The sequence below is a fragment of the Hyaena hyaena genome, unplaced genomic scaffold (genome assembly GCF_003009895.1).
Source record: "Hyaena hyaena isolate Hyena2069 unplaced genomic scaffold, ASM300989v1 scaffold_70, whole genome shotgun sequence".
In the NCBI taxonomy this organism is placed as follows: domain Eukaryota; kingdom Metazoa; phylum Chordata; class Mammalia; order Carnivora; family Hyaenidae; genus Hyaena; species Hyaena hyaena.
This window is the reverse complement of record NW_024080701.1, coordinates 2,228,467-2,255,548: the sequence shown is the minus strand read 5'-3', so window position 1 is coordinate 2,255,548 and position 27,082 is coordinate 2,228,467. Positions and strand designations below refer to the sequence as shown.

The window sequence follows — 27,082 nt, the reverse complement described above, 5'->3', positions numbered from 1 at the left end:
TGCTGTCATACAGTCCTTTCAAGAGTCCTACTGAGTTATTCTAGGGAATTAGTAAACCTAAGGGTGTTCATGAGAACCTCTGAATTTGTAGCCAATTGTTAAGAAGTCCAAGTAGCCTGGAGTTGAGACCCCACTTGAAGCTGCTGTCTGAAGTAGGGGCAGTCTTCTAGGGGACCATGCCTTCAAACTTGTGGGAACTAACACTAGCTCAATTGCTAATGTCAAAACTAAACTGCAGTACTACTTTTACTTAATATTTTCTTTTATTTTAAGGCAATGAGTAGACTGAAGAAGTAAACAGAGAAGTAACAGTATCCAATTACTTTAAAAAATTAAAAGTCTGGGGGCGCCTCGGTGGCTCAGCGCGTTAAGCATCCGACTTCAGCTCAGGTCATTATCTTGCATCCGTGGGTTCCAGCCCCACGTCGGGCTCTGTGCCGAACGCTCAGAGCCTGGGGCCTGTTTCTGATTCTGTGTCTCCCTCTCTCTCTGCCCCTCCCCAGCTCGTGCTCTGTCTCTCTCTGTCTCTCAAATAAATAAACTTAAAAAAATTTTTTTTAATAAATAAAATAAACCAAAAGTCTGGGGGTGCCTGGGTGGCTCAGTCAGTTAAGTGTCCGACTTCGGCTCAGGTCATGATCTAATGGTTCGTGGGTTCGAGCTCCGTGTCAGGCTCTGTGCTGACACCCAGCTCAGAGCCTGGAGCCTGTCTTCAGATTCTGTGTCTCCCTCTCTCTCTGACTGTCCCCTGCTCACGCTGTCTCTCTCTCTCTCTCCTCTCTCTCTCTCAGAAACAAATAAAACATTAAAAAAAATTTTTTTAAAAATTAAAAGTCTGACAAAGGGAAAACTGGAGGGCAAAGCATTCCAACATTTGTAAGTAATAAACAGTCTACAATAAAAAGACAGAATAATAAATACATCAAAGTAGGTAAGAACCGACAATGACTAATTTTTTTAAAAGGTGGAGTAGGGTAGGACCCTAGGTGGGCAATTACCATTACAAAGCTATACAATTAAAACAACATGGGTTTTGCCAAAGGGTAGACAAACTAATCAAAGGCGGAAAATGGTGTCCAAGAAAAGACCCTCACATATATGATCACCTGAAGAATCCCAATGATAAGTATATAAAAAGATGATCAACTTTACCAACTTAGAAAAATGCAAATTAAAACCACAATGCACCCACTTTCACCACTTCTAAATAGAGTACTAGAAGTTCTAGCTACAGCAATTAGGCAAGAAAGAGATTAAATAATATACATTCAAATTGGAAAAGAACTAAAGCTATCTCAAGTCATAGATAACATGATCTGGTATGTAGAAAACTCTAAAAAATACACATATAGCAAGAAAAACAATAAACAAAATCAGCAAAGCAAAAGATACAAAAATCAACATCTAAGAATGCGTTATATTTTTATACTGAGCAATACACAACATAAAACACAGGAATTTCCTTTTAAAAAGGAAATTTAAGAAAACCATTCTATTTGGGAGAGAATCAAAAAGAATAAAATACAGGGGCACCTGGGTGGCTCAGTTGGCAGTTCAGTGAGTTCCAGCCCTGCATCAGTCTCTCTGTTGTCAGTAGTCAGCACAGAGCCTGCTTCGGATCCTCTGTGGCCCTCTCTATGCCCATCCCCTGCGCTCACTCGCTCTCTTTCTCAAAAAAATTAAAAAAAAAAAAAGGAAGAATAAAATACAAATATACTTAACCAAGGAGACAAAGACTTTTACACTGAAAACTATACAGTACTGCTGAAACAAGTTAAAGACCCAAATGCAGGGGCGTGCCTGTGTGGCTCCATTGGTTAAGTATCAGACTTTTTCTGCACAGGTCTTGATTTTACAGTTCATGGGTTCAAGCCATGCACTGAACCCTGTGCTGACAGCTTCGAGTCTGGAGCCTTCTTCGGATTCTGTGTCTCAGTCTCTCTCTGCCCCTCCCCCGCCTTTCAAAAATAAACGTTAAAAAAAAAAGATCCAAATGGAAAGATATCCCATGTCCATGGAATGGAAAACATAACACTGCTAAGGTAACAACACCAGCCAAAGCAACATACAGATGCGGTGTAATCGTTATCAAAAACACAATGGTCTTTTCTGTAGAAGTAGAAAAAGTGATACTAAAATTCATACATTTCAAGACATCTCAAATGATCAAAACAATGGGGGGGGGGAACAAAGATGGGAAACACACTTCTCTCTTTCAAAGCAGACCACAAAAATTACAGTAATTAGGAGCACCTGGGTGGCTCAGCTGGTTAAGCAATCAACTCTTGACTCTGGATTCCAGCTGAAGTGATGATCTCACATTCATGAGATCAAGCCCCACAATGGTTTCTGTGCTGAATGGAGCCTACTTAATATTCTCTCTCTCCTTCTATCAAAATAAATAAAAATGAACTATAAAAATTTTTTACCTAAATAAAAAAGGTGAACTGAGGGCAAACTGTTCAAATTCATTTTTAATTGTGTCGGATAATTATGATGGTTACACTGCAGCTGGAAAATCAGTTATTATAGACAGCATCCACTAGTTACAACTATAAAAAATACCACTATCACTGTGATAAGCAAAACTGAAAAGAACTTTCCCTCGATAGAAAAAAAAAAAAGAAAGCTTGGGGCACCTGGGTGGCTCAGTCACTTATGCATCGACTTCGGCTCAAGTCATGATCTCATGGTTCATGAGTTCAAGCCTCACATCAGGCTCCATGCTCACAGCTCAGAGTCTGGACTGGCTTCAGATTCTGTGTCTCCTTCTCTCTCTCTCTGCCCCTTGCACACTCATGTTCTGTCTGTCTCTCTGCCTCTATCAAAAATAAACATTTTTTAAAAAGGAAGGGGGGACACCGGGATGGCTCAGTAGGTTATGTGTTAAGCACCTGACTTCAGCTCAGGTCATGATCTCACAGCTCATGGGTTCGAGCCCCACATCAGGGTCTGAGCTGACAGCTCAGAGACTGGCACCTGCTTTGGAGTCTGTGTCTCCCTCTCTCTCTGCCCCTACCCATTCGTGCTCTGTCTCTCTCTCTCAAAAATAAACAAACATTTAGAAAGAAAGAAGAAAAAGAAAAAGGAAAAAACCGTGTAAATTGCTTGAGTAACATTCACTCTAACAACCACCCTTAGAAAAAGCAAAGCACTGGGGTGCCTGGGTGGCTCACTCGGTTAAGCATCCGACTTCAGCTCAGGTCATGATCTTGCAGTTTGTGAGTTCAAGCCCAACATCAGGCTCTGTGCTGACAGCTCAGAGCCTGGAGCCTGCTTCAGATTCTGTGTTTCCCCCTCTCTCTGCCCCTCCCTGCTCACACCATCTCTCTGTCTCTCTCTCTCAAAAATAAATATTTTTAAAAAGATTTTTTAATTAAAAAGAAAAAGAAAAGCAAACACTGACTTGTCCATAAACAAGTCAATGGGAACTCATGAGCATGGGGATTCCAAACTCAGAGAACAGTAATTGTTAGCTGGGTATGTATGTATTCGGGGAAAAAGGGAAGGTAAAGGAAAAGTACTGAGCTGGGATTTATTTCTGCAGACCTTGTGCTCCAACATTCCGAATAAGGCAAGTTTCTGGTTTCTAGTTCCACATGTTAGGAAACTTGGAAGTCGCCACTATGTCCTAAACAAGTAAAACGCTAAACAGACTGAAAAATCAACTCTTCTTGGATCCACAGAAAGATGAAGACACAATGGCAAACTACTGAGACAGACAGGTGAATACAGAGGGTCATGGCTTTAGTAGAACAGAGACTGACAAAAACCATTCTGGGAATCAGCCCAAGGGTAGAAAAACCTGAATGTAACTGACAAATTGCTAGAGGCTCAGTGTGAACAAATATGAAAAGTTAAAAACCCCAGTGGAACTCAGTCACAGAAGGGCTCCCACATTTTTATGATTTTTACCTCCAGGAGCTAGAACAGGTTCTCACAGTAAACATCGTCTCATGAAAAAAAGAAACCCCGGGGCGCCTGGGTGGCTTAGTCGGTTAAGCGTCCCACTTTCGCTTGGGTCATGATCTCACGGTTCATGGGTTTGAGCCCCGCATCGGGCTCTGTGCTGACTGCCAGCTCAGAGCCTGGAGCCTATTTCAGGGTCTGTGACTTCCTCTCTTTCTGACCCCCTCCTGCTCACGCTGTCTCTCTCTCTCTCTCCTAGAAATAAAAAAAAATTAAAAAAAAAAGAAAAAGAAAAAAAGAAACCCCGCGGTGTAAGGGGAAGCACTCTGTTCCTAACAATGAGGCCTGACCTCTAGAGAAACTAGTTAACCAGAGCCTAATCTATTGGGTTATTATCAGAGCCTAACTGACCTGTGAGAAGAGAAATACCCAAAAACTGCTACTTTATTTATTTTTTTTTTTAAATATTTTTATTTATTTCTAGGAGAGAGAGAGAGACAGCGTGAGCAGGGGAGGGTCAGAGAGAGTGTGATTCATATTCTGAAACAGGCTCCAGGCTCTGAGCTGGCAGTCAGCACAGAGCCCGACGCGGGGCTCGAACCCACAAACCGCGAGATCATGACCTAAGCGAAAGTCGGACGCTCAACCAACTAAGCCACCCAGGCGCCCCCAAAAACTGCTACTTTAAAAAGATCAATAAAATCAGTAAGCCCTTAGCCAGGCAAAGAAGAAAATATAAAAAGAGGACACAAATTACTATAATCAGAAATATATAATGTGATAATATATCAGAGGATATAATATCACTATAAATCCCATGGACATCAAGAAATAATAAAGGAATACTCTGACCACAAATTTGACAAACTAGATGAAATGGACCAATTCCTTGGGAAGGAAAAAAAAACCAACAATATGCCAAAACTCACACAAGAACAGATCTAGATCTATTAAAGAAACTGAATCAACAATAACCTTTCAGAACAGAAAGCACCAGGCCCAGATGGGTTCACTTGTGAATTTTCCCAACTAAGGAAGCAATTACATCAACTCTCTAAAAGCTCTGTAAGAAGATAATAAGTAGAGAGAATACTTCCTAACTCAGTCTATGAGGCCAGCATTACCCTAATACCAAAACCAGACAAAGACATTATAAGAAAATGACAGATCATCTCTCACGGAGTTGAAAAAATCTTTAATAAAATAGCAAACTGAATCCAATAACATATAAAAGAATTACCCAAGTACCCAAGGCTGATGCAACATTTGAAAATCAATTATTGTAGGGGCGCTTGAGTGGCTTAGTTGGTTAAGGCCTCTGATTTCAGCTCGGATCATGATCTCACGGTCCATGAGTTTGAGCCCCGCATCGTCAGGCTCTGTGCTGACAGCTCAGAGGCTGGAGCATGCTTCGGATTCTATGTCTCCATCTCTCTCTGCCCCTTCCCTGCTCACTCTCTCTCTCAAAAATAAACAACCATTAAAAATTTTTAAGAAAAAAAAAGAAAATCAATTAATGTAATCCATCACAATGGACTTAAAAGGAAAAAAATCACATGACCATATCAGTAAAATTGAAAAAAAGCATCTGACAAACTCTACCACCCATTTATGATAAAAACTCTCAGTAAACTAAAAATAGAAGGAAATTTCCTCAACTTAAGAATATGTGTGAAACACTTAATTAAAGCTAATATCCTACAAAAGAAGAGAAACTAGAAATGTTCCCAAGATCAGGAACAAGCCAAGGATACCTTTTCTCACATCCATCTTCAACATCATATTGGAAATCCTACCTAGTACAATAAAACAAGAAAAGGAAATAAAAGGAATATAGATTGGCTAGAGAGAAAGAAAGAAAACTGCCTAGGGGCATCTGGGTGGCTCAGTCAGTTAAACATCCAACTTCGGCTCAGGATTGAGCCCATATCAGGCTCCGTGCTGACAGCTCAGAGCCTGGAGCCTGCTTTGGATTCTGTTTCCCTCTATCTTGGACCCTCCCTGGCTCCCACTCTCTCTCTCAAAAATTATTTAAATAAACATTAAAAAAAGAAATAAAACTGCCTTTGTTCTCAAATGATATGATCATCTAGGTAGAAAATCCAAAAGATTAACAAAAAACTTTTAGAATATAGTATTATATTATATATTATATTATTATGTTATAATATATATTACATACTTATATAGTAATATAATTATATTATGTACTCTAATGTTGGATACACATCATTACACATTTGTCCAAACTCACAGAAAGTGAAACAAAAACCAACCCTAATGTAATCTATGGACTCCTGGTGATTATGTGTCAATGTGGTTTATAAACCGTAACAAATGTATTATTCTTGTGCTGGATGTGAATAGCAGGGGACACAATGCATGTGTGGCAGCACTGGATGTAGGGGAAATGGTTACACCTTCCTCTCAATTTTGCTGTAAACCAGAAACTGCTCTAAAAAAATTAAGTATTTGATTTAAAAAATAGTAATAAGTAATGTAACTTCAGGAGCACGTAGATGGTTCAGTCGGTTCAGCATCTGACTCAACTTCAGCTCAGGTCATAATCTCACAGTTTTGTGCGTTCAAGCCCCACATTGGGCTTTGCACTGAGAATACAGAGCCTGCTTGAGATTCTTCCTCTTTCTCTGCTCCCCCCTCCCCCCGTACTCACTCTCTCTCAAAATAAGCTTTAAAAAATAAATAAATAATGCAAGTTCAAATGAAAAAGACAACAGTATATCATGCTATTTTAACAAACCTTATTTTCAGTTAACTTGTGGATATTAGCTGTCTACAGGGCAGTAAACTCTTAAATAAATGTAAATAAGTTTACTCTGAATCCTTTCTGTGCCTCATTTGGACAAGTTTTATTTATGATTTGGAGGTCTTTTCTTTTCCCTTCCCTAATTAATCAAGAGTTCTCTCTATAGGTATTACCAAAGAACAGTCATGAACGATTAATAAAATTCTAAACCTAAAAATTCTAAAACTCGAAATCTAAATGAGCAAAAGGTCCCCATTCTCAAACACCGCTAATTTGCCTATAATTCTAAATCCTGAACCCAACTGATATTCATTCCAAAAAATTTAGCTGTCAGTTCACATCATGTAAAAACTGTGGTATATTTTATAGTGGCTTACACTTACTGATTTCAATAAATGATATTGATCTGAAGTCAGCAGTCCACATAACCAATGTTAAATCCAAAATCTTCCTTTTATCTCTAAGAATAGAAAAGCTGTTAACCTACCTTTCAGTAACCTCTTGTTTCAACTGAGGAACTTCACGAAGTGCTGAATCAATATCCATGAAGCCAAGAAAGTCTCGTTTTATATTAAGAGAAGCCTTCTCCAAACCCTTGCCTGATGTTTCATGACCCCGTGATAAAGGATCTGATTCAGTTAGCTGTAGATCTGAGCCCTCACCTTCCGTAAGACGGACCCGCTGACCAGGAGAACTGGGAACACTACTACCTTCCTGGTCAGAGCTGTTCTTTTGTTTTCCATCTCTCTGGGGCTTACTATTCAGCCCATCATCCCTGAAGCCTTTAGCAAATGGATTGTAATCTATTTTCAACTGGGTAATCTGAATGTTCTGATAAGCTGTTACTGCAAAGAATTCAGTCTGTGGGAAGGTAAAAGTGTGGACACCAGGACCATTTAATTGTATCACTTCAGTAGCCTTTTCTGCAGGCACCAAATGAAGTCTTGGCAGGTAGCGATGCATAGAGTGCAAGATGATATGCCCTTCTTGGTCCAGTGTATTGTTGGTAAGTTTCAGTTTATAGAAAGATACTGGTTGATGCATCCAATAATGACCTGTGGAAGGAGATTCTGGATGAATAAAAACCCTCCCCAAAACATGGGGCTCAGCCTTCCCACTTGGTTCCCACCAGCGACCATTCCATTTATAACGATGATTATCCACAGGAGATATATCCATAACAAGGATATACTTCATATTTGAATCTAAACCTGTTATCCAGTAACGACAGTATGGAAACATGCGTCTTCCCTGCTTGGTCAGAATCATCTCTGTGCTTCGATGATAGAATTCATTCCACATACTGTTGTTATCCAAAGTGACAGTGATTCCTCCCACAGTACAATCAGCTGGAAGGCAAATCTTCCCTTTAGATTTTCCTGGTGATGATACACTGCTAGCCAAAGCACAGGCATCCCGATTAGTTACCAAAATTCCTTGATCAGTTTTTCCATTTCCTGGCTGTTTTAGGATGACAAAGAAGGTAGGTGCTGCTCCTGCCACTGTTCCACCATCTTGATTAGCCAATATAATCTGCTGTTTCTCCTCCATGATTCCAGTGGGAAACTCAGTAGTAAGGTAATTGTAGTCACCACATAGTTAGAGTGGACTATCCAGCCTACAAAAAAAGCAAAACAAAAACAAAACCCTTTAATCAAGTAAACGTTTATATTTAGTTAAAAATACAACAATGATTATGCTATCCCCAAAATATATTCCTAAACTCTTTGAAGACTTTGCTTCTGCCTTTCTCTCAATGTAATGATATTCACTTTGAATTATTTACCTTTTTAAAATTCATTTTAATCTAATTACAGCTGACCCTTGAACAACTCAGGGTCCACCTGACCTCACTTCGTTGCATGCACAGGTGAAAACCCATGCAGGAGTACCTGGGTGGCTCAGTTAAGCATCCGACTTAAGCACAGATCATGATCTCAAAGTTTGTGGGTTCAGGCCCCAGATCAGGCTCTCTGCAGTCAGTGCAGGGCCTGCTTCGGATCCTCTGTACGCCCCCCCTTTCTCTGCCCCTCCCCGGCTTGCACACACGCTCTTTCTCTCAAAAATAAAAACATTTAAAAAAATAAAAGAAAACCTGTGTTTTGACTTTTGACTCCACAAACACTTAATTACTAATAAACCACTGTTGATGGAAGGCTTACCATAATGTAAACGATCAATACATTTTGTATATGTATTACATACTGCCCTATTACAGTAAAACTAGAGAAAAGCTAAAATAATCATAAAAAGAGAAAAAACACAGTACCATACTATATCAAAAAGTGTACAAAAGAAAAGCAAATAGCTATGAAAACGTAACATCAAAATAAGAGATAATGCGTAATTAAAACCATCTTGACACTTTTTTACCCCATATCACACCAGCAAAAGTCAAAATTCAGTAAAGGTGTTGGAAAGGGTATAAATCAACCAGAATTCTCATCTAACCAGATGATGAGACTGTAAGGCAATAGACTCTCTATGATAGAGGGCAACATGAAAATATCAAAAGTACAGGGTGGCTCAGTCAGTCAGGCATCGACTTCAGCTCAGGTCATGATCTCACAGTTCGTGAGTTCAAGCCCTACATCAGGCTCTCTGCTGCCAGCATGAAGTCTGCTTCGGATCCTAGGTAGCCCCCCTCCCCCCATGACCTCTCTCTCTCTCTCTCTGTCAAAAATAAATACATATTTAAAAAAAATATATCAAAAGTACAAATGCATATATCCTATGAAACTTCAGTTCTTCTAAGACCTTATGTTAAATGCACACACATGCACACAAACATACCCATGATAAATGATAGATACGAGATTACTCCCTGTATTTCCATGTAGAACAACAAAAGCCTTTGGGGCGGGGGAGAATCCATCAAGAGAGACTGGTTAAATAAACGGTGGTACATTGACAAAGTGGAATATTCTGAAGCTAAAAAAGAGAATACAGGCGTGCCTGGGTGGCTCAGTCAGTTAAGCGTCCAACTTCAGCTCAGGTCATGATCTCATGGTTTGTGGATCGAGCCCTGTGTCGTCGGGCTCTGTGCTGACAGCTAGCTCAGTGTCTGGAGCCTGCTTCAGATTGTGTCTCCCTCTCTCTCTCTGACCCTCCCCTGCTCACACTGTCTGTCTGTCTCTCTCTCTCTGAAAAGTAAATCAATTTTTTTTAATTTAAAAAAAAAAAAGGGAGTATATAAGGTCATCTAGATGGCTCACTCAGTTAAGTGTCTAACATCAGCTCAGGTCATGATCTCTCGTTTTGGGAGTTGTGGCCCTATATCAAGCTGTGAGCTGACAGTTTGGAGCCTGTTTGGGATTTTCTCTCTCCCTCTCTCTCTTTCCGCCTTTCCCCCGTGCGTGCATGCTCACTCTTCTCTCAAAATAAATGAACTTTAAAAATAAATAAACAAATCTAAAATTAAAAAGAGAATGTATAAATCTTATGCACTCATACTCTACAAGATATTACAGGCAAAATGTTCCGAAGAGTTATGGATTATGTTACACCTCTTGATAAAGTTAAAAACAAAAAGCTAAGGAAGTAGAGTATGTACATATTTGCTTGACATATACATACTATTTGTAAAGATAGGAAAGGAACTAGTAGTGCTGGCTATACATATCAAGGGAAAACGAGGTGGATGGGAAAATACATACTGTAACACTCAGTAAATTTTTTACCTTGTGAACATACAATATATTTGAAAAAGTTAAAATTAGTTCATTTTTAAAAGTCCACTTATAACGGGGTCAGTTGGTTAAGTGTCCAACTTCAGCTCATGATCTCACAGTTCATGGGTTCAGGCCCCACATTGAGCTCTGCACTGACAGCTCAGAGCCTGGAGCCTGCTTCAGATTCTGTGTCTATTACTAAATAAATAAATAAACATTAAAAAAACAAAATAAAATCCCACATATATTGTATGATTTCATTTGTATGTAATGTCTAAAATAAGCAAGTCTGCAGAGCTAAAAACTAAATTAGTGGTTGCGAGGGGAAGGAGAGAGAGAGCTGGGACAACTGCTAATGGATGTGGGGTTTCTTTTGGGCGTGATAGAAATGTTCAGGAACTAAAACCTGTGAAGCGTACCCTTTCAAATGGTGAATTTTTTTATGTGATTTATATCTCAATAAAAAGTTATAAAGAAATCTCAGGTTGTTATTGTTAAATTCAACTGATGTGCTAAATTACCTAAATATTCTACAAGATATAAAGTTACCTTTAATTAGCATTTACACCAATAAGAAAGATGCTACATCACTACTCCTTCATATGTGGGTCAGCAATTTTAATCAAATCGGCCTTTTATTGGTGCTACTCATTTTAATTAAAAAGTCTAATTTTATCTTTCCTCAGAGCTACAGACAAGCAGCAAAATCATATGATCTGAACTTTACCTCTTTTTAGAGAACTGGCCACATGACCAAAAAACTTAAAATATTCACAATTAGCCTGAGGATAATAGATATTTTAAAAGTCAAGACTTCAAAAAGGTTGGCTATTGTTTCCTATTATGGCTAGATATAAAAATAGAATCCCACTTCCTTACACTAAAGCACTAATACCCAGGAAAGATGAAAAAACAGTATCTTCACTGATTTGGAGCTTATTTTTAAGACAGAAAATTTAGGGTGATTCTTTTCAAAAGTTGCCTCAGGCTTAAGGCAATTAAGTTCAGTGGTTTCCTAAAACTAGTAAGTTTAGGCAACATCTATCAGAGATTGATAAAGCAAAATTAAAATAGACTTAGAAGTAAAAAATAAGGGCACTATAAAAATAGTAGAGCTGAGGGGCACCTGGGTGGACTACTTGGTTAAGCAACCGATTTTATTTAAGCTCAGGTCGTGATCTATCTCATGGTTCATGAGTTCAAGCCCCACATTGGGCTCCGGGCACTGACAATGTGGAGCCTGCATAGGATTCTCTCTCTCTCCCCAACTCGCGTTCAAGCACTCTCTCTCTAAATAAACATTAAAAAATAAAGCTTAGAAAATTCAGAAAAACATATAATTCAAACTGCAAAATCCTATATATAGCTGATAAAGTTCAAAGCTTTTTTTTCACAAACCACCATTTTTGTGAGCAATTATGTAAAACATTCTTATTAAGTATATTTACTTAATACAAGGTGGCTAAGAACTACCAGAAAAATTTTTTAGATATTCCAAACCTATGAATACATTAAAAGGGGTTCAGAATTTCTTAAACATTATCTTCTATAATATTAGAATCTTGGTTTTCAGTTCATTATAGGTAAAACTAGGGCAAAGAGTTTTAACCAATGCTTCAGAAAGCACTCTTAAAAATCCATGAAAATGCCAAAGATTCAACTGACAGAAATTCCATTTAGTGTTACAGAATGCACTGAAGTAAATTTTATGCTAATTTCATATGTACACATTTCAAATTTCTCCTTTTGCCTAAAAAAATTAAGTGCAGAAAAGTCAGTCTGCCCTATTTCAACTCTGTGCACAGATAATATAATTTTTTAAGGTAAAAGTGTATATGAAGACAGGAAAAATAATTTCTAGACATAACAATTTGTCTAAGTTGTTTGTAGGGGGAAAAAACCTTCCAATCAAACCATCCCATGGTTAATCAAAATGCATAAAAAAACCAGAGACCTAATTTATGGCCAAAACAATCTCTGGATCTTTTGCTATACACTGCTACTGATATGGGAGCAAGGAATTTAGTTCTTAGTCCATAACAATCTTTTTTCCCCCCTAGGTAGGTTTCATGCCCAGGGAGGAATCCAATGCCGGGCTTGAACTCAAGACTCTAAGATCAAGATCCGAGACCAGACCAAGAGCATGGACATCTAACTAGCTGGGCCACCCAGGTGCCCCTCCATAACAATCTTTAAGCACAGATTTCAATATAAGCATGCCTACACTTCTGGGATACTATACAGGATCTTATAATCAAAGGGCAGTCAATTCAATATATTCAGCTACTTCAGACACATACTTAACACTCTAAAGTCTAAGGCTTTAACCAACTGAAAAAATCAAATTTACTTTACAAAGGTTTAGGTAACTCATGCAGAAATAAATCTCTTGCCAGCAAGTTTTTTAAATACCTTATATTTGGCTCTCTAAAAGCTTTAAGGAAGACCACAATTACAAAAAAAAAATTCAGTTCAGCTTTTCAATATCAAGCATTTATCTACACAATAAAATGATAACAAGCCAAGGAAGTAAGTTTAGTTGTGGATGGCAAATACTCTAACATTCTGAACAAGTCCCATCAGAATACATGCATACACATACACACACGGCGCGCCAGGCTGGCGCTTTCAGAGAGAATGTTGTTTTCAGGTAAGTAATGTGGCAAGTGCCATAAATAAACTGTTACAATTTCAGAGTCCCTACTCTAAATGCCTTCACCAGTGACCTCTTGGGGAAATGTTTAACTACTAAAGCCATGACCCTCCTGCAACTTACAAAATACACTAGTTAGTTCATTAAGTAGTTACCTAATTCAATGATTCATGTACTGCTCCATGCTCCACCCCACTCTCCCCACCAAAATAACACCCAATCAAAACACCATTACTTTAAAAACACGACAGCAAATGGTGGCAAAAACAGTAAAATAGCCAACCACCAATTCTTAACCATTAGGCTGATTTTAATAGTTAAATAAGTGATACTTGATATCTCTTTAGGAAGAACTTACTCCAGACCAGACAACATCCTGGACATTTTATCATTACCACAGTCCTGTAAAGCGCAAAATACTAACTGAAATGCTTTAGGTTTTAAGGCAAGAACTGCATTTACCGAAGAGAGTACTCCCCTTTTCTTCCCTCCCCAAATACATTAGTTAATGCTAACTACAGGAGCGTTTTCTATTCCTAGGATGGCCCTTTAACAACTCCGGGTTAACAAGCTCTCAGGTCCTAGCAGTCGCATAAACAGAATTTGAAGAACTTTCACGGCAGAAAAGGACAGGAATCAAACAGCTACCCTGTTTGAGTACCCAGGGCACTGAATTTCCTCAAGTCCTAAGCATGTGTTTTCTGTTAGCTGAACTCAACCCACTCTAACCACATAACCGCTGGAAACACAACTATCTGGAAGAAACACCAACACTAACCCCATACCCTTGTAAGTGAAAAGGCCTCCTGCCAGTCCCCAGGAAGAGCAGTCGCCGTCGACTATCAAGGGCCCACAATCACCGCTTTTTAACTGCAGAGGCCAGCTGGCCGACAACCACGTGAAAAAATGCCGCAAGGAAAGCTCTTCCGGAGAAGAGGAGTCCCGACAGATCACGTGCCGCCGGCCGGAACCTGCGGAACGCTCCGCGGGATCTAGTCGCATTCTGTTACCGTGGAGACTACAGAACCAGCCACCCGGCCCTCTCGGGCCAGCCCCCTTCCCAGCAGTCGTCTCGCCGCCTCCAGGCACTTTCCCTGCAGCCTAGCTGCGGCGTCGTGCCCAAAAAGAAGAGGCAGAACAGGCAGTATTTGCCAGGGATTACACCGCAGAAGCCTGAGAAGCTTTACAACACCCACCGGTGGTGCGCGGGTGGGCTCGAGAGTTCTCTTCATCCATGTGTCTGCTTCGGCGAGGCGAACCCTGGGAGAGTGGTCTTCCCTCAGAAAAAGGTGTACTTTAGTCACTCACGTTGTTCTGCCATCAGTCACCCCTCCTTTAAGACCTTCCTCGTCCCCCCTTCTTGCGCCCTCCCCAGGGTTCCAAAAGCAAAGCAAAAATCTTCACAGAAGACATTACCATTTCCACTCTCAATACGGTATGAAATGATCCCTAACTTCTCCATACTCTTGGCACATACCCCTCAACTTTGGTTACTGGTGCTCAAATAGGCTTATTCGACCCACCTACCAGAGGGCAGAGACATACTCGACAATTTAACTGACGCGGGAAACCTTATAAACAGAGAACTCATCAAAGACTGCCCACGGAGGAAAAAAGAAAATAACACCTGTTCTTCCCACCTGTTTTCCCCGCCCTCATTTCTGCACTTACTAGCCACCGGTCTTTGTTTACCAAGTTCCCACTCCCGTACGGTTCACTTCCTCGCCTTCCTTACTAAACTCGCGCGCGGTCCTGCCTCGAACAACTTGTCCGGAAATTACAAGCTAAAAGAGACGTTTACACAGGTGTCAAAAAGCTGCACACAGCTCCTTAATAAGCGACGTCAGCACCATTTCCCTCAGACTTTCTGAACCCCGAGACCTGAGCTCTAAAATGCAAAGCGCACAAGCAGAGCTCTCGACATAAAGCGCCGCGCCGAAAGTCATCACGCGGAGCGTACCATGCGGTGCGGCACCCCACGCACGCGAGGGCAGGGCCGCGCCAAGGGCGCTTCTCACCCCGCCCGCCTCGTGGCCGCTCTCTCTGGCGTCGATGTTACCAGTGAGTTCGCTGCGCGACGCGGAAGTGAGGCCGGGGACGCGCGCGAGGTGACATGCGCAGCCTCGCTCAGGGGGCCACAGGCGCGCGCCAAAGGCGCCCCGCGCAAGGCCCGGCCTGGCTGGGGCGTGCGAAGATCGCACAGAGGAACGCTTCTCACGCTGTTCAAATCCACAAGCGCTTCAAACTCTCGAAAAACTCCAATCGGGCCAATACTAAAGAGACGCCCTCCACCCAGCCCCGAGAGTTACCGTACGGGGCGTGGCCGGCCTCACCCGGAGTCCTTCACATCCCGCTGGGGGCGGGTTATTCTGTTCGGTTCGCACACCGTGTGTCCGCTTCAGCTGAAGAGCCTGCGCGCGCACCGGACGTCCACGTCACCGCGCACGCGCTCCTACCCGCTCAGAGTCCACCGCGCAAGCGCAAAAGGAGGCGCGAGCAGCACCTCCCTCGCCCCTCCCCCAACACCAGGAGGCCAAACGGCCCCGAAGCAGCGACAAGACCCTTGGGACCCGCCCCTGGAGCTCAAGCTGCTGGTTTTCCGGGTCCCAGAAACCGATAAAAGCCTAATGAAGCTTCCAGAATCAAGAAAGGCGAGGGAGGAAGAAGGCACCCCAATTACCTCAGCCTCGCACACGAAGGCTTCGTGAAAACCGTGAAACCTTTACCCGCGGGCTTTCTCAAAAGTGCCCTCCACGGTTTCCCTCGGGCTCCTCGGCTGCCCCGCCCCTGCCGCACCCAGCCCCACCCACATCTGACTCCACAGCCCCGGGGGGCTTCCCGAACTCATCAAAATCCTCGATCTTCCTCTCTAGTGTGCTGTAGGTTTGGATAGCGCCAGACCGTCGGGAAACCCTGAAGAAAAGCCTGAGACGGGTGTCGTCTGCACCATCTTCGAAAGAACACTAGGAGAGTAGGAAGGAGACCGAAAATTCCACTACCAAATGGGAAAGGAAGAAGAGTTGCCACTAACTTGCCTGATATAAATATGAAAGATGTCCTAATAAAACAGTAAAACGTGGAAACAAGAATTTTGCATCACAGAGTATTATCTAAGCTTTCATGCCTTGATCCTGTGTTTTCAGTTTTTGTTGTTCAAGATACTTAAGGTATGAAGTGCAAAGGGAAAACTGCTGAATATAATGTCAGGCAGTTGCTGAACAAATTAAGGAACAGGATTTCTCCCAACCAAACATCAAAAATTATTTCTTATTCCCTACCCTTTATCAGCCACTCTTCTGAACTGCTAACACTCAAGTAAAAAGGGAGAGTTGTTTAAAGTGAGAGAGAAGAGGCAAAATAGAAGTCTGTGGTAAGAGCAGAAATTGTGGTCCTTGTTTCCAAACTGTATTCTTTCACTTTTAGAAGAATTAGCAAGTACTTAGAATATATTAATTGCTAGATGACAACACAAAATACTATGAAAAAAAATGAGGGAGTTGAAAGAAAAGAGCCAAGGAGAAGTAGCATATCCCAACAGGACTGATCAGAGCTGGACTCCAGACATATTATGAAGAAGGGTCTTTTTCTCTTCATTCAGCACTCCCTCTGCCACACCATGGGAAGAAACTGCTGGAATTAGTATGGACTGGAAAATGTGTAGGCTAAAGATTACGGGCTTCTGAACTTCCTCTGAAACCCCCACTCAGGCATTGTCAACAAGAGCACAACAAATGAATAATACGCAAGATCCCAGACAAAACTGAAAAGTGCCAGTTTCTTTGACATCTTACTCCTCTTCCCTGACCCCAAAAACCTTTCCCTGCCTTCTCAGAGTTTACCACCTCTTCTAAGAAGGCCTTCCTCTCAAGTGTGTTAGGTTTCCTCATACAAAATTAAAGGCAGAAATAAAATATATTGACTTAGCCTTAAAGCATCTGATTCTAAGATGTAAATTACTGATTACTGGTTAACAACCACACCCAGTGGTAGTTACATCCCGAAACAGACAAGTTAACATAAGTGGTATCTCTCATTGGAGAATTTTAGAGGACACCCTGGAAGACATGGAAAGCGGAGATTTTCTTTCTTCCTGCAACAAGCAAACATTATGAAATGCCGGATCTTTTAAAACCACTACCATATTGTGAAGACTCAGCATTGGATCTCCTAGTAGAAAAGACAAACTACCCACAGTTTTTCAAAGTAGGGTCTGCCTACCCTGTAAAGGTCTAGAAATGTACTACCAAGAATCTGAGAGGTACCTGGGTGGCTCAGTCTGTTAAGCAACCAACTCTTGACCTCGGTGCAGGTCATGATCCCAACGTTGTAGGATCAAGCCCCATGTCAGGGTCCACACTGAGCATGGAGACTGCTTGGAGTTCTCTTTCATCTCTGCCCTCCCCTGTTTATGTGTGCCTGCTTATGCTCACACATTCTCAAATAAAAGGAAAAGAATGGGGGAACTCAGCTGGCTAACTGTCCGACTCTTGATTTTGGCTCAAGTCATGATCTCACGATTCACTTTAGAAAGGAGCTTATTTGGGATTCTCTCTCTGCCCCGACCCCTGCTCCTTCCCTGCTCATGAGCACACACACTCTTTCTCTCAAAATAAATGAATACACAGTTTTTTAAAAAAAACAATTTATGTTTTTATTTAGTCTAAAAATGATACTGCCATATCATTTCAATGACCCATTTTTTATTTAACATGCGAGTACCAAATAACCACTTCTTTGTTTGCTTTTTCAAGTACCCTCTTAAATGGCTAAACTCAACTTTTAATGCAGTGTTTCTCAACCTTGGGTCCTTGGTTGTATTCTTTGGATATATATATATATAAGAACTTCCTTTGCAGTACTTGGATGGCTCAGTTGGTTAAGCAACCGACTCTTGGTTTTGGCTCAGCACATGATCTCATGGTTCATAGGAATGAGCCCCACATCTGCCTCTGTACTGGCATTGCAGAGCCTGCTTGAGATTCACTCTCTTTCCTGCTCTCTCTGCCCCTCCCTCACTGGAGCTCTCTCAAAATAAACTTAAAAACAACAAAAAAGAACTTCTTCCTTTAAAGGGCACTTCTATATAACCCAAGTTTTTAGAGCACCAAGCTAAGTAACTGCTAAAGCTGACGCTCCAGAGTTTAACCTTGCTATTAGAATTCTATCATTTCAGGCACCTGGGTGGCTCACTAGGTTAAGCGTTCCAATTCTTTCTTGGTTCAGGTCATTGATCTCATGGTTCATGAAATCCAGCCTTGAGGCAGCCTCTGCATTTACAGTACAGAGCTTGCTTGAGATTCTCTCTCTCTCCCTCTGCCCTGCTCCAGTGCTTTCTCTCTAAAATATTTTTTTAATTTAAAGAAATTCATTTCAGTTATCACAGCTCACCCTTGTTCATCCAGCCTAATACAAAAACTTTTCCCTTGGTTTCCCTTAGTTGAGCTTTCAATGATATTTTACTAAATATTAAGGGAGGTGGGGACAGAGAATGCATGGAATATAAACACAAACTTGATCCAAGATGCTCTATAAACACATAGGCCCTATTCCACTTATATGCATTTTTCCTATTCAAATATTTTAATGCCTTGTATATGCTGAGGAAAAGGGAAAGGAATACTTCATGCACTGTTCAGATGTCTACACTAGAACTCTGAAGAGTTGGCACAACTTAATAGAATCCACTTAAGAAACTATAGGGGTACCTGGGTGGCTCGGTTCGTTAAGCATCCACCTTGAGCTCAGGTCATGATCTCACAGTTGGTGCATTCGAGCCCTACATCGGGCTCAATGCTGACAGCTCAGAGCCTGGAGCCTGCTTCAGATTCTGTGTCTCCCTCTCTCTTTGCCCCTCCCCTGCTCACACTCTCTCTCTCTCCCTCAAAATAAATAAATGTTTAAAGATAATAATAATAATAATAATAAAGTTTATTCCTTATCCAATCTATTCAGATCCAACTTACTCAGTTCCAGTATCTACTAGTGACATATTTCTCTCAAAATGACTAAAATCTTCAGTCTTGAGCACCTTAAATCTTTATAGACAAAATAATCATCACATATACCCCAAAACACAATAAAAACCAGCTACATACATACTAATTTTTAAAAACGACTTTTTACAAAAAAGTTCCTTCACTAGCAATAAACCTGTGTAGTAGGCAAAAGGGGGGAAAAAAGAGGGAATCATACTAGCTTACACACAACCCCATCCTTGCCTACCATTTAGTATTGCAACTAAAACCAACTCCTATCTAGGGGCAAAATGTGATAAGCTCCAATATCTGAAACCTTTAGGACTAAGGAATTATAAGAGGCAAAAAGTGGGGGACCTAAGTGGCTCAGTCAAGTAAGTGTCCAACTTCAGCTCAGGTTATGATCTCACATTTCATGACTTCGAGCCCCACATTGGGCTCTGGGCTGACAGCTCAGAGCCTGGAGCCTGCTTTAGATCCTGTGTCTTGCTCTCTCTCTGCTCCTCCCCCACTCATACTCTGTCTCTCTCTCAAAAATAAAAATTAAAAAAAAATTTTTTAATCCTGCCTTCAAGGAACTAACAATCTACTGAATGAAGAGCTTTAAAACTTTCTTAACCAGCATAGTAATGTGATGAAAAACATGTTCTAGAAAATGTTGAGAAAGGTAAGGATGTAAAAGAGAATAGAAATGTGACAGGATGTTATCAATATTCATTAAGAAATGCCATTTCCCCTTGCTGCCTCATATCTTAAGCCCACATTATCATGTTACTCACCCTCTACTAAGATCTTCCCAGATGCTTCAAACCTAACTGCTATTCACCCCTCTTCATACCTAAGCTAGGTCACCTCCTCAAAAAACCTTTTCTTAACGTCCAAGATCAGATGAGGTCTCCCTGTAAAATGCTTTCACAGTACCCTCTATTTCTTTTAGCACCTACCACAAATCTAATTATTTTTAAAACTATGTACTGATTAATGTCTTGCCCACATTAATTAAATTAATTAAGTTAAATCAACTCTATCCCAGTGCACAACACAATGCCTGAAACAGAGCGAACATATAACATCTGTTGAATGAATGAATATGAAACCATGGGCCCCAGTTTTCTGTGGAAGTACCAAGTAATGATTTAATGTCCAACAATTTAGGGTCTGGAAAACAGGATCACAATACATTTAATCATACTCATGTTATATACGCAAACAAGCATTCTGCTTTGATCAATGTTTTCCAAAGGGGCACAGCTGTTAATTAGAAAAAATTAGTACCAAAATAATAACAACAAAACTCATACCACTGACTCTTATCACATTATTTCTCCTTAGAGAAATGGATACATATTTTTGACAGATACTTGGAAATAAGAATATTTTCCTAGGCAAGTCTAATTACTTATTGACTGGTTTTTTTGCCTGAATGACGTTCAAGTGAGTATTACTCAGAAAACCAACAAAGGCAAACAAATTCTTTGCAATGTTAGAAACATTATGATTCTATAATTTACCATCTGGTAATAAAAGCAACAAATTGTAATGAGGACTGCAATCTACATATACTCATCTACAAGAAAAAAAAAACAGTAAATATCTTCAGAATAAAAGAATACCTCAGTGAAGTGCCTAGGTGGCTCAGTTGGTTAACCATCTGAATTTGGCTCAGCTTCATTAAGAAATGCCATTTCCCCAGGGCACCTGGGTGGCTCAGTTGGTTAAACCACTCACTTCAGCTCAGGTCACGCATGATCTCATGGTTTGTCGGGTTCAAGCCCCACATGGGTTCTGTGCTGACAGCTAGCTCAGAGCCTGAAGCCTGTCTTCCGATTCTGTGTCTCCCTCTCTTTCTGTCCCTGCCCAACTCGCACTCTCTCTCAAAAATAAACTTTTTTTAATTGAAAAGAAAAAAAAAGAAATGCCATTTCCCCTTCCTGCGTCTTATCTCAAGACCACCTATTCATGTTCCTTACCCTCTGCTAAGATCTTCCCAGATGCCTCAAACCTAATTGCTATTCACCCACCACCCTTCTTCATGCCTAAACTAGGTCACCTCCTCAGGAAACTTTTCTTAACCTCCAAGATCTTGCAGTTCAGGCCCTACATCAGGCTCTCTGCCATCAGCACAGTGGCCACTTTGGATCCTCTGTCTCCCTTTCTCTCTGCCTCTCTCCTGCTTGTGCTCTCTTTTTCCCCCTCTCAAAAATTGAAGTTTAAGAAACTAGTTTCAAGGGCACCTGAGTGGCTCAGTCAGCTAAGCTTTCAACTTTTGATTTCGGCTCAGATTATGATCTCAGGGTCAGTGGGCTCTAACTCCAAGTTGGGCTCTGCACTGACAGTATAGAGCCTGCTTGAGATTCTCTCTCCCCATTTCTCTCTTCCCCTCCCCAACTTCTCATGCATGCATACATGCTCTTTCTCAAAATAAACTCAAAATAAGCTAGTTTCAGATGAATTACAAAATAAAAAAGAATAGGTCTAAAAGAAATATAAACAATAAAAGTTGTCTATGTACTACTAAGCCCTTAAAAGAAACATCTTCTCTGAGAAAGCATAAAAGGAAAAACAAGAAGAAATTTACCTAACTAAGCTTAGTGCTGCACAGAGATTTAAAATACATATGAGTACTTATAAAAACAGAAAGGAGAACTACTGGCCAAAGAAGACTGGAAGACAGCAAGTAAACTTCAAGGCTGGAATCAGGCAAAATTAAGGAAGCCTACAGCAGAAAAATTCACTGAAAAACTGTCTGAAAATGTGCATGAAGGAACCCATGCTTACTCTTCATCAAAGACCGTAATGCTTCATGGAAATGATCTATGGTCAACAGAGCAGCTCCTAGACTACTGGGACATTACAGATCAGTAAATCTCCCTTCAAAAAAGATTTAGTTGGGGAGTGTGGGTGGCTCACCCAGCTAAGCTTCAAACCCTTGGTTTTCACTCAGGTCACAGTTCATGATATCAAGCCCCATATCAGGCTCTCTACTGTCAGTGCCATGGAGCTCCAAACTACCCTGTTTCTGCCTGTCCCCTGGTCACGAGCACAAGTGCAGGTACATGCTCTCTCAAAATAAATAAACTCTTAAAACAAAAATTTAGTTGGCCATCATTAAGGTGACCACATTTTTATCTTACAAAGTATCCCACCTATTACCATTTGTTCTTAAAATAGTGGATACTTTAAGACAAAAAATCTAGAGAGAACAGCTCATAATAAGTCTTTTATTTTTGATACATTTAGATACATGAAAACTTTACTACATTGTCCTTATTTCATGATATACCATTGAAACTTTGCAGCAAGTATTTAGAAATAACTGCTAGTCATATCTAGCAGGCTCCTAAGATTTGGTCTTCAGAGAAAAAATAACCTACAAAAGGCATAGGATGGGGTGTAAGTCACCTTACCAAGATATCAAGAGTCAGCCTCTCCTCATCAGTAACAACAGAAGAGAAAAGGACGTTAGCCAGGAGATACCCCAATCCACACTAAAGAATAGCCACATGATTAGCAAGTGACTTTGAGTGTGTGCTGGGGACAAAAGGGGTAGATATTATTTCTGAAAACAAGATGATAGTTTTTGCATGGTAACAAGATGCTAGAACGTTGTCAGAACTACATGAGAACAATGTAGTGAAACCAAAAACCAAGGTCAGACTTTGAACCTCCCAACTAATTATTACATATTTCAAAATTGTGGGACACAGGGGCACCTGAGTGGCTCAGTTAGTTAAGTGTCTGACTTCGGCTCAGGTCATGATCTTGGGGTTTCTAAGTTCAAGTCCAGAGATAGGCCCTGCATTGACAGTGTGGAGCCTGGTGCCTGCTTTCCAGATTCTGTGTCTCCCTCTGTCTCTGTCCCTCCCCCAACCCTCTCTCTCTCAAAAATAAATAAACATAAAAAAATAAATAAATAAAATCTGTAGGACACATGGTGGCTCACTGTGGCAAAAGAATAGGCAGGTTAAGGGGCGCCTGGGTGGCTTAGTCGGTTAAGCGTCCGACTTTCGCTCAGGTCACGATCTCGCGGTTCGTGGGTTCGAGCCCCGCGTCGGGCTCTGTGCTGACTGCCAGCTCAGAGCCTGGAGCCTGTTTCAGAGTCTGTGACTCCCTCTCTCTCTGACCCTCCCCTGCTCACACTCTCTCTCTCTCTCCTAGAAATAAATAAAAAAAAAACATTAAAAAAAAAATTTTTTTTTAAAAAAAGAATAGGCAGGTTAAGCTATACTCAGTTTAAGTTGGGCTTCAAGCATATCAGACATAATGGAAAATGGGGTGGGGTGGGGAGGTGTTGCATTGTTTCACCTGAAAATTAAACCTAATGGGATTTTCAGTATGACTTAAAAATAAACACCGTAAAAGGATTTTTATAATCTTTATGTTTATTAAAAACTGTTAGCCGTGATCTAACCACTGGAGGGCAGGGAACACCTGTTAAAGAGAAAGCTGTATTGAAATAGAGAATATAGATATTACTCAAGCACCTTGAATACATTATCCGAATTACCTACAGTAAAACCTTGCATTGTAAGTAACTTGTTCTGTGAGTATTCCACAAGACAAACAAACATTTCTAATAAATTTTAACTTGATAAATGAGCAGTGACTTGCCATATGAGTAGTACACAATGCCAACTGTTACATGATCACAACTCAACCAATGGTTCTTCTCCCTTTCTCTCTCTCTCTCTTTAGGATTGTGGGTGATCATCTCCCACACTGACTTGTACTGTACTGATTTATACAGGCAGTCCTATCTCCAAATTCTGGATAATTTTATAGTTTTTTTATTTACTATGTCTTGTTTTTTTATTTTATTTTATTTTTATTTAATTTTAATTTTAATTTTTGAGAGACAGAGACAGTGCAAGCAGGGGAGGGTCACAGAGAGAGAGAGATACGGAATTCGGAGACAGGCTCCAGGCTCTGAGTTAGCTGTCGGCACAGACCCTCATGTGGGGCTCGAACCCACAGAACGCTGAGATTACGACCTGAGCTGAAGTTGGCCACTTACCGACTGAGCCACGGCCCCCCAGGTGCTCCTTGATGATTTCTTTCTTAACTTCCATTGTAATCAACTCCTTCTTCTTACTGCCTTTCTTTTCAACCTTTTCCTGCATGGGGGGGGGGGGCGCATTGTATACGCTTGCACAGATGTTGATTACAGTATTAATAAACTCTGTCATATACTGTATTTAATGTAACTGGCAATAAGACAACAGAGGAAAGGGTCTCTATCTGTAGGCAGCCTGATCTAGAATGAAGCAAAGCATTTCTAAGCTTACTCTTGTATGGAAAATCAAAGGACTGTCCATAGTGGCAGTTGTGAGCACCCCTTCCAATGTTCTGAAAAATCACTGATTTCTGCCAAACACTGCAGTGTGAGACTGAGCATCTGTAATATGGCTACAGGACTAGAAAAGGCAAAGGGAACCATATTTATACAGTACACCTAGCAATCAAGAGTTGGGAACTTCATCTTGTAGAAAAAGAAGAGCCATCCAAGGGATTATAATAAGATCTAGGGCATACTCAAACTCATGTGTTTTTAGAAAATTACCTGTGGCCACTGCTTAAGATGGTGTGGACCAGGGCACCTGGGTGGCTCAGTCAGTTAATTGACTGACTCTTGATTTCAGCTCAGGTCATAATCTCACAGTTTGGGGGTTCAACCCCCACATTCAGCTCTGTGCTAATGGTGCAGAACCTGCTTGGGATTCTCTCTCTCTCCTTCTCTCTGCTCTTCCCCTGCTCATGCTCCCTCTAAATAAATAAACTTAATAGAAAAAAATTTTTTAAAACATATTAAATCCAAATGTTTCACTCCACCTCTATTGCTGCCACCATAGTCCTAAATACCAACAGCTCTTACCTGGATTACTGCAACAGACTCTTTCCCCCTCCCTCAATGGACTCTTAACTTGATCTCTAGGCATTCATTCTAGCTCTTCTCTAATCCATCCTCTACACAGCAACAAGAACAAGTGACCTTTTCTAAAGATAACTCAGTTCTTGCTGTCTCTGCTATTCATAACCTTCCATTAGCTTTTCATTTCATTCAGAATAATATCCAAACTCTATAACATGGACTACAGATCTCTATTCACATCCTTCTCCCCCTAATTTACCTGACTTCACATACAATGACTTTCTATTTATCAAAAGCTCCAAACACTTTACTACCTCAGGGTCTTTCCACCACCTTTTCTTTATCCTGAAATGCTTCCTATCTCCATGAATCTTCACCTAGTTAACATCAATTAATCTTTCAGGTCTGTCTATATGTAACTTTTATAGCAATAATATCCCTACCCCCAAATCTAAATTATCTCTCAGAATACCCTTTTCTGTTACTTCAGGACCTTCATCAATATATATATTTAGGATCATTTAATGTCTGTCTCTTTCACAAATAATAAAAGCTAACATTTACTGTGCGTTTTACATGTATTAACTCATCTAATCCTAACAACCAATAAAACAGGCACTACTAGTATCCTAATTTCAGAGATAAAACTGAGGTACAAATTAAATACTTGCTGTTAGTCACAAAGCACTAAATAGTCATAGTTTTAACCCATAGTTTATGCTTTTATTTTTTAATTTAGGAAGAACATGCGAGTAAGGGAAAGGGACAGAGAGAAAGAGAGAGAGAATCTCAAGCAGGCTCCAATCTCACAGCAGAGTCAAACACAGGGTTTGATCCCATGACCCTGGGATCATAATTCAAGCCAAAATCAAGAGTCAGATGCTCAACTGACTGAGCCATCCAGGCGTCCCCCAAAGTTCATGCTTTTAATCACTAGGCTATAGAGAGAGCTTTGAGGAAACAGATTATGTCTGTTTTAACACTATACATTAGACCTTGTGTTAGATATAAAACATTCACATATTTGCAGAATGAATGTTAGTGGATAATTAACAGCCAAATGATTACATTTAGAGGCATACATGAGAGGGATAAGAATAAAATGAGAGGCAATGATGATTGTGTTCATGTTGGACACACTGAATTAAAGGCAGCCCAGGACCATCTTAGGTTACAATTTCTTAATTAGAAGACCACAGGGGCACCTGAGTGGCTCAGTTGGTAAAGCACCCAATTTCAGTTCAGGTAATGATTTCTCGGTTCATGTTTTTGAGCCCCACATCTGACTCTGTACTGACAGCTCAGAGCCTGAAGCCTGCTTTGGATTCTGTGTCTCCCTCTCTCTCTCTGTCCTTCCCCTGCTTGGCACTTGGTCTCTCTCTCTCTCAAAAATAAACATTTAAAAAATTAATTAGGAGGGGCACCTGGGTGGCTCAGTCAGTCAAGCATCTGACTTCAGTTCAGCTCATGATCTCCTGGTTCACAAGTTCAGCCCAGCGTCAGGCTCTGTGCTGACAGCTTGGAGCCTGGAGCCTGGAGCCTGCTGCCAATTCTGGGGCTCCCTCTCTCTCTTTGCTCCTCCCCCGCTCATACTCTGTCTCTCTCAAAAATTAAAAAAAAATTTTTTAAACAATAAAAAAATTAATTAGGAGACCACAGACCTCTAGGGAGTCCACAGAGGAGCTCTGGCAGGGGGCATGAACATCCCAAAATGGTATGCAAAGTCTGGTGTATTTCTCTGGGGAGAAAGATGTATCTTTAATCCAATTCATAAAGAGATATGTAATCCCCCAAGTATTTAGGAACCACTGATCTGAATGGAAACATCTAATAGGCATTTGATGGTAAAAGTGTAAACTTTAGTTATATACAAAGTTTTGGGGAGTAAGTGAAGCCAAGGATTTTGGAAAAGTTTGTCCAAAATATACAGAGTGAAGGAGCTCAAAGGGTTAAGGTCAGAATCCTGGAAAAATAGATATTTAGAGGATAAGCAGTAAAGAATCAAGGAGGAGGCGCCTTGGTGGCTCAATTGGTTACGCATCTGACTTCAGCTCAGGTCATAATCTCACGGTTTGTGAGTTTGAGCCCCACATCTGGCTCTGTGCTGACAGCTCAGGACATGGAGCCTGCTTTGGATTCTATGTCTGTCTGTCTGTCTCTCTCTCTCTCTCTCTCTGCCCCTCCCCTGCTGGCTCACTCTCTTTCTCAAAAATAAACTTTTAAAAAAATTATTTATTT

At 40.8% G+C, this 27,082-nt stretch overlaps 2 protein-coding genes across 6 annotated transcripts in view; one reads left to right on the top strand and one right to left on the bottom strand.

The window, feature by feature from the left end:
* Positions 1–27,082, bottom strand: part of MGA (MAX dimerization protein MGA) — a 166,763-nt gene that overhangs the window by 83,093 nt on the left and 56,588 nt on the right. For 3 of the 5 annotated variants that reach the window (XM_039232923.1, XM_039232926.1, XM_039232928.1), the window contains exons 1-2: positions 15,310–15,374; positions 7,164–8,294 (exon numbers count right to left, since the gene is read on the bottom strand). In XM_039232923.1, the coding sequence (XP_039088854.1) occupies positions 7,164–8,227 (1,064 nt within the window). In that variant the 5' untranslated portion in view covers positions 8,228–8,294; positions 15,310–15,374. Of the gene's footprint in view, positions 1–7,163; positions 8,295–14,960; positions 15,025–15,309; positions 15,375–27,082 lie in introns of those variants that run through there. The other 2 variants (XM_039232924.1, XM_039232925.1) reach the window with 2 other exon arrangements.
* Positions 14,962–16,089, top strand: LOC120232279. The gene is made up of 2 exons (XM_039232887.1): positions 14,962–15,651; positions 15,874–16,089. The coding sequence occupies exons 1-2, from the start codon at positions 14,962–14,964 to the stop codon at positions 15,973–15,975; spliced, it is 792 nt and encodes a 263-aa protein (XP_039088818.1). The 3' UTR covers positions 15,976–16,089.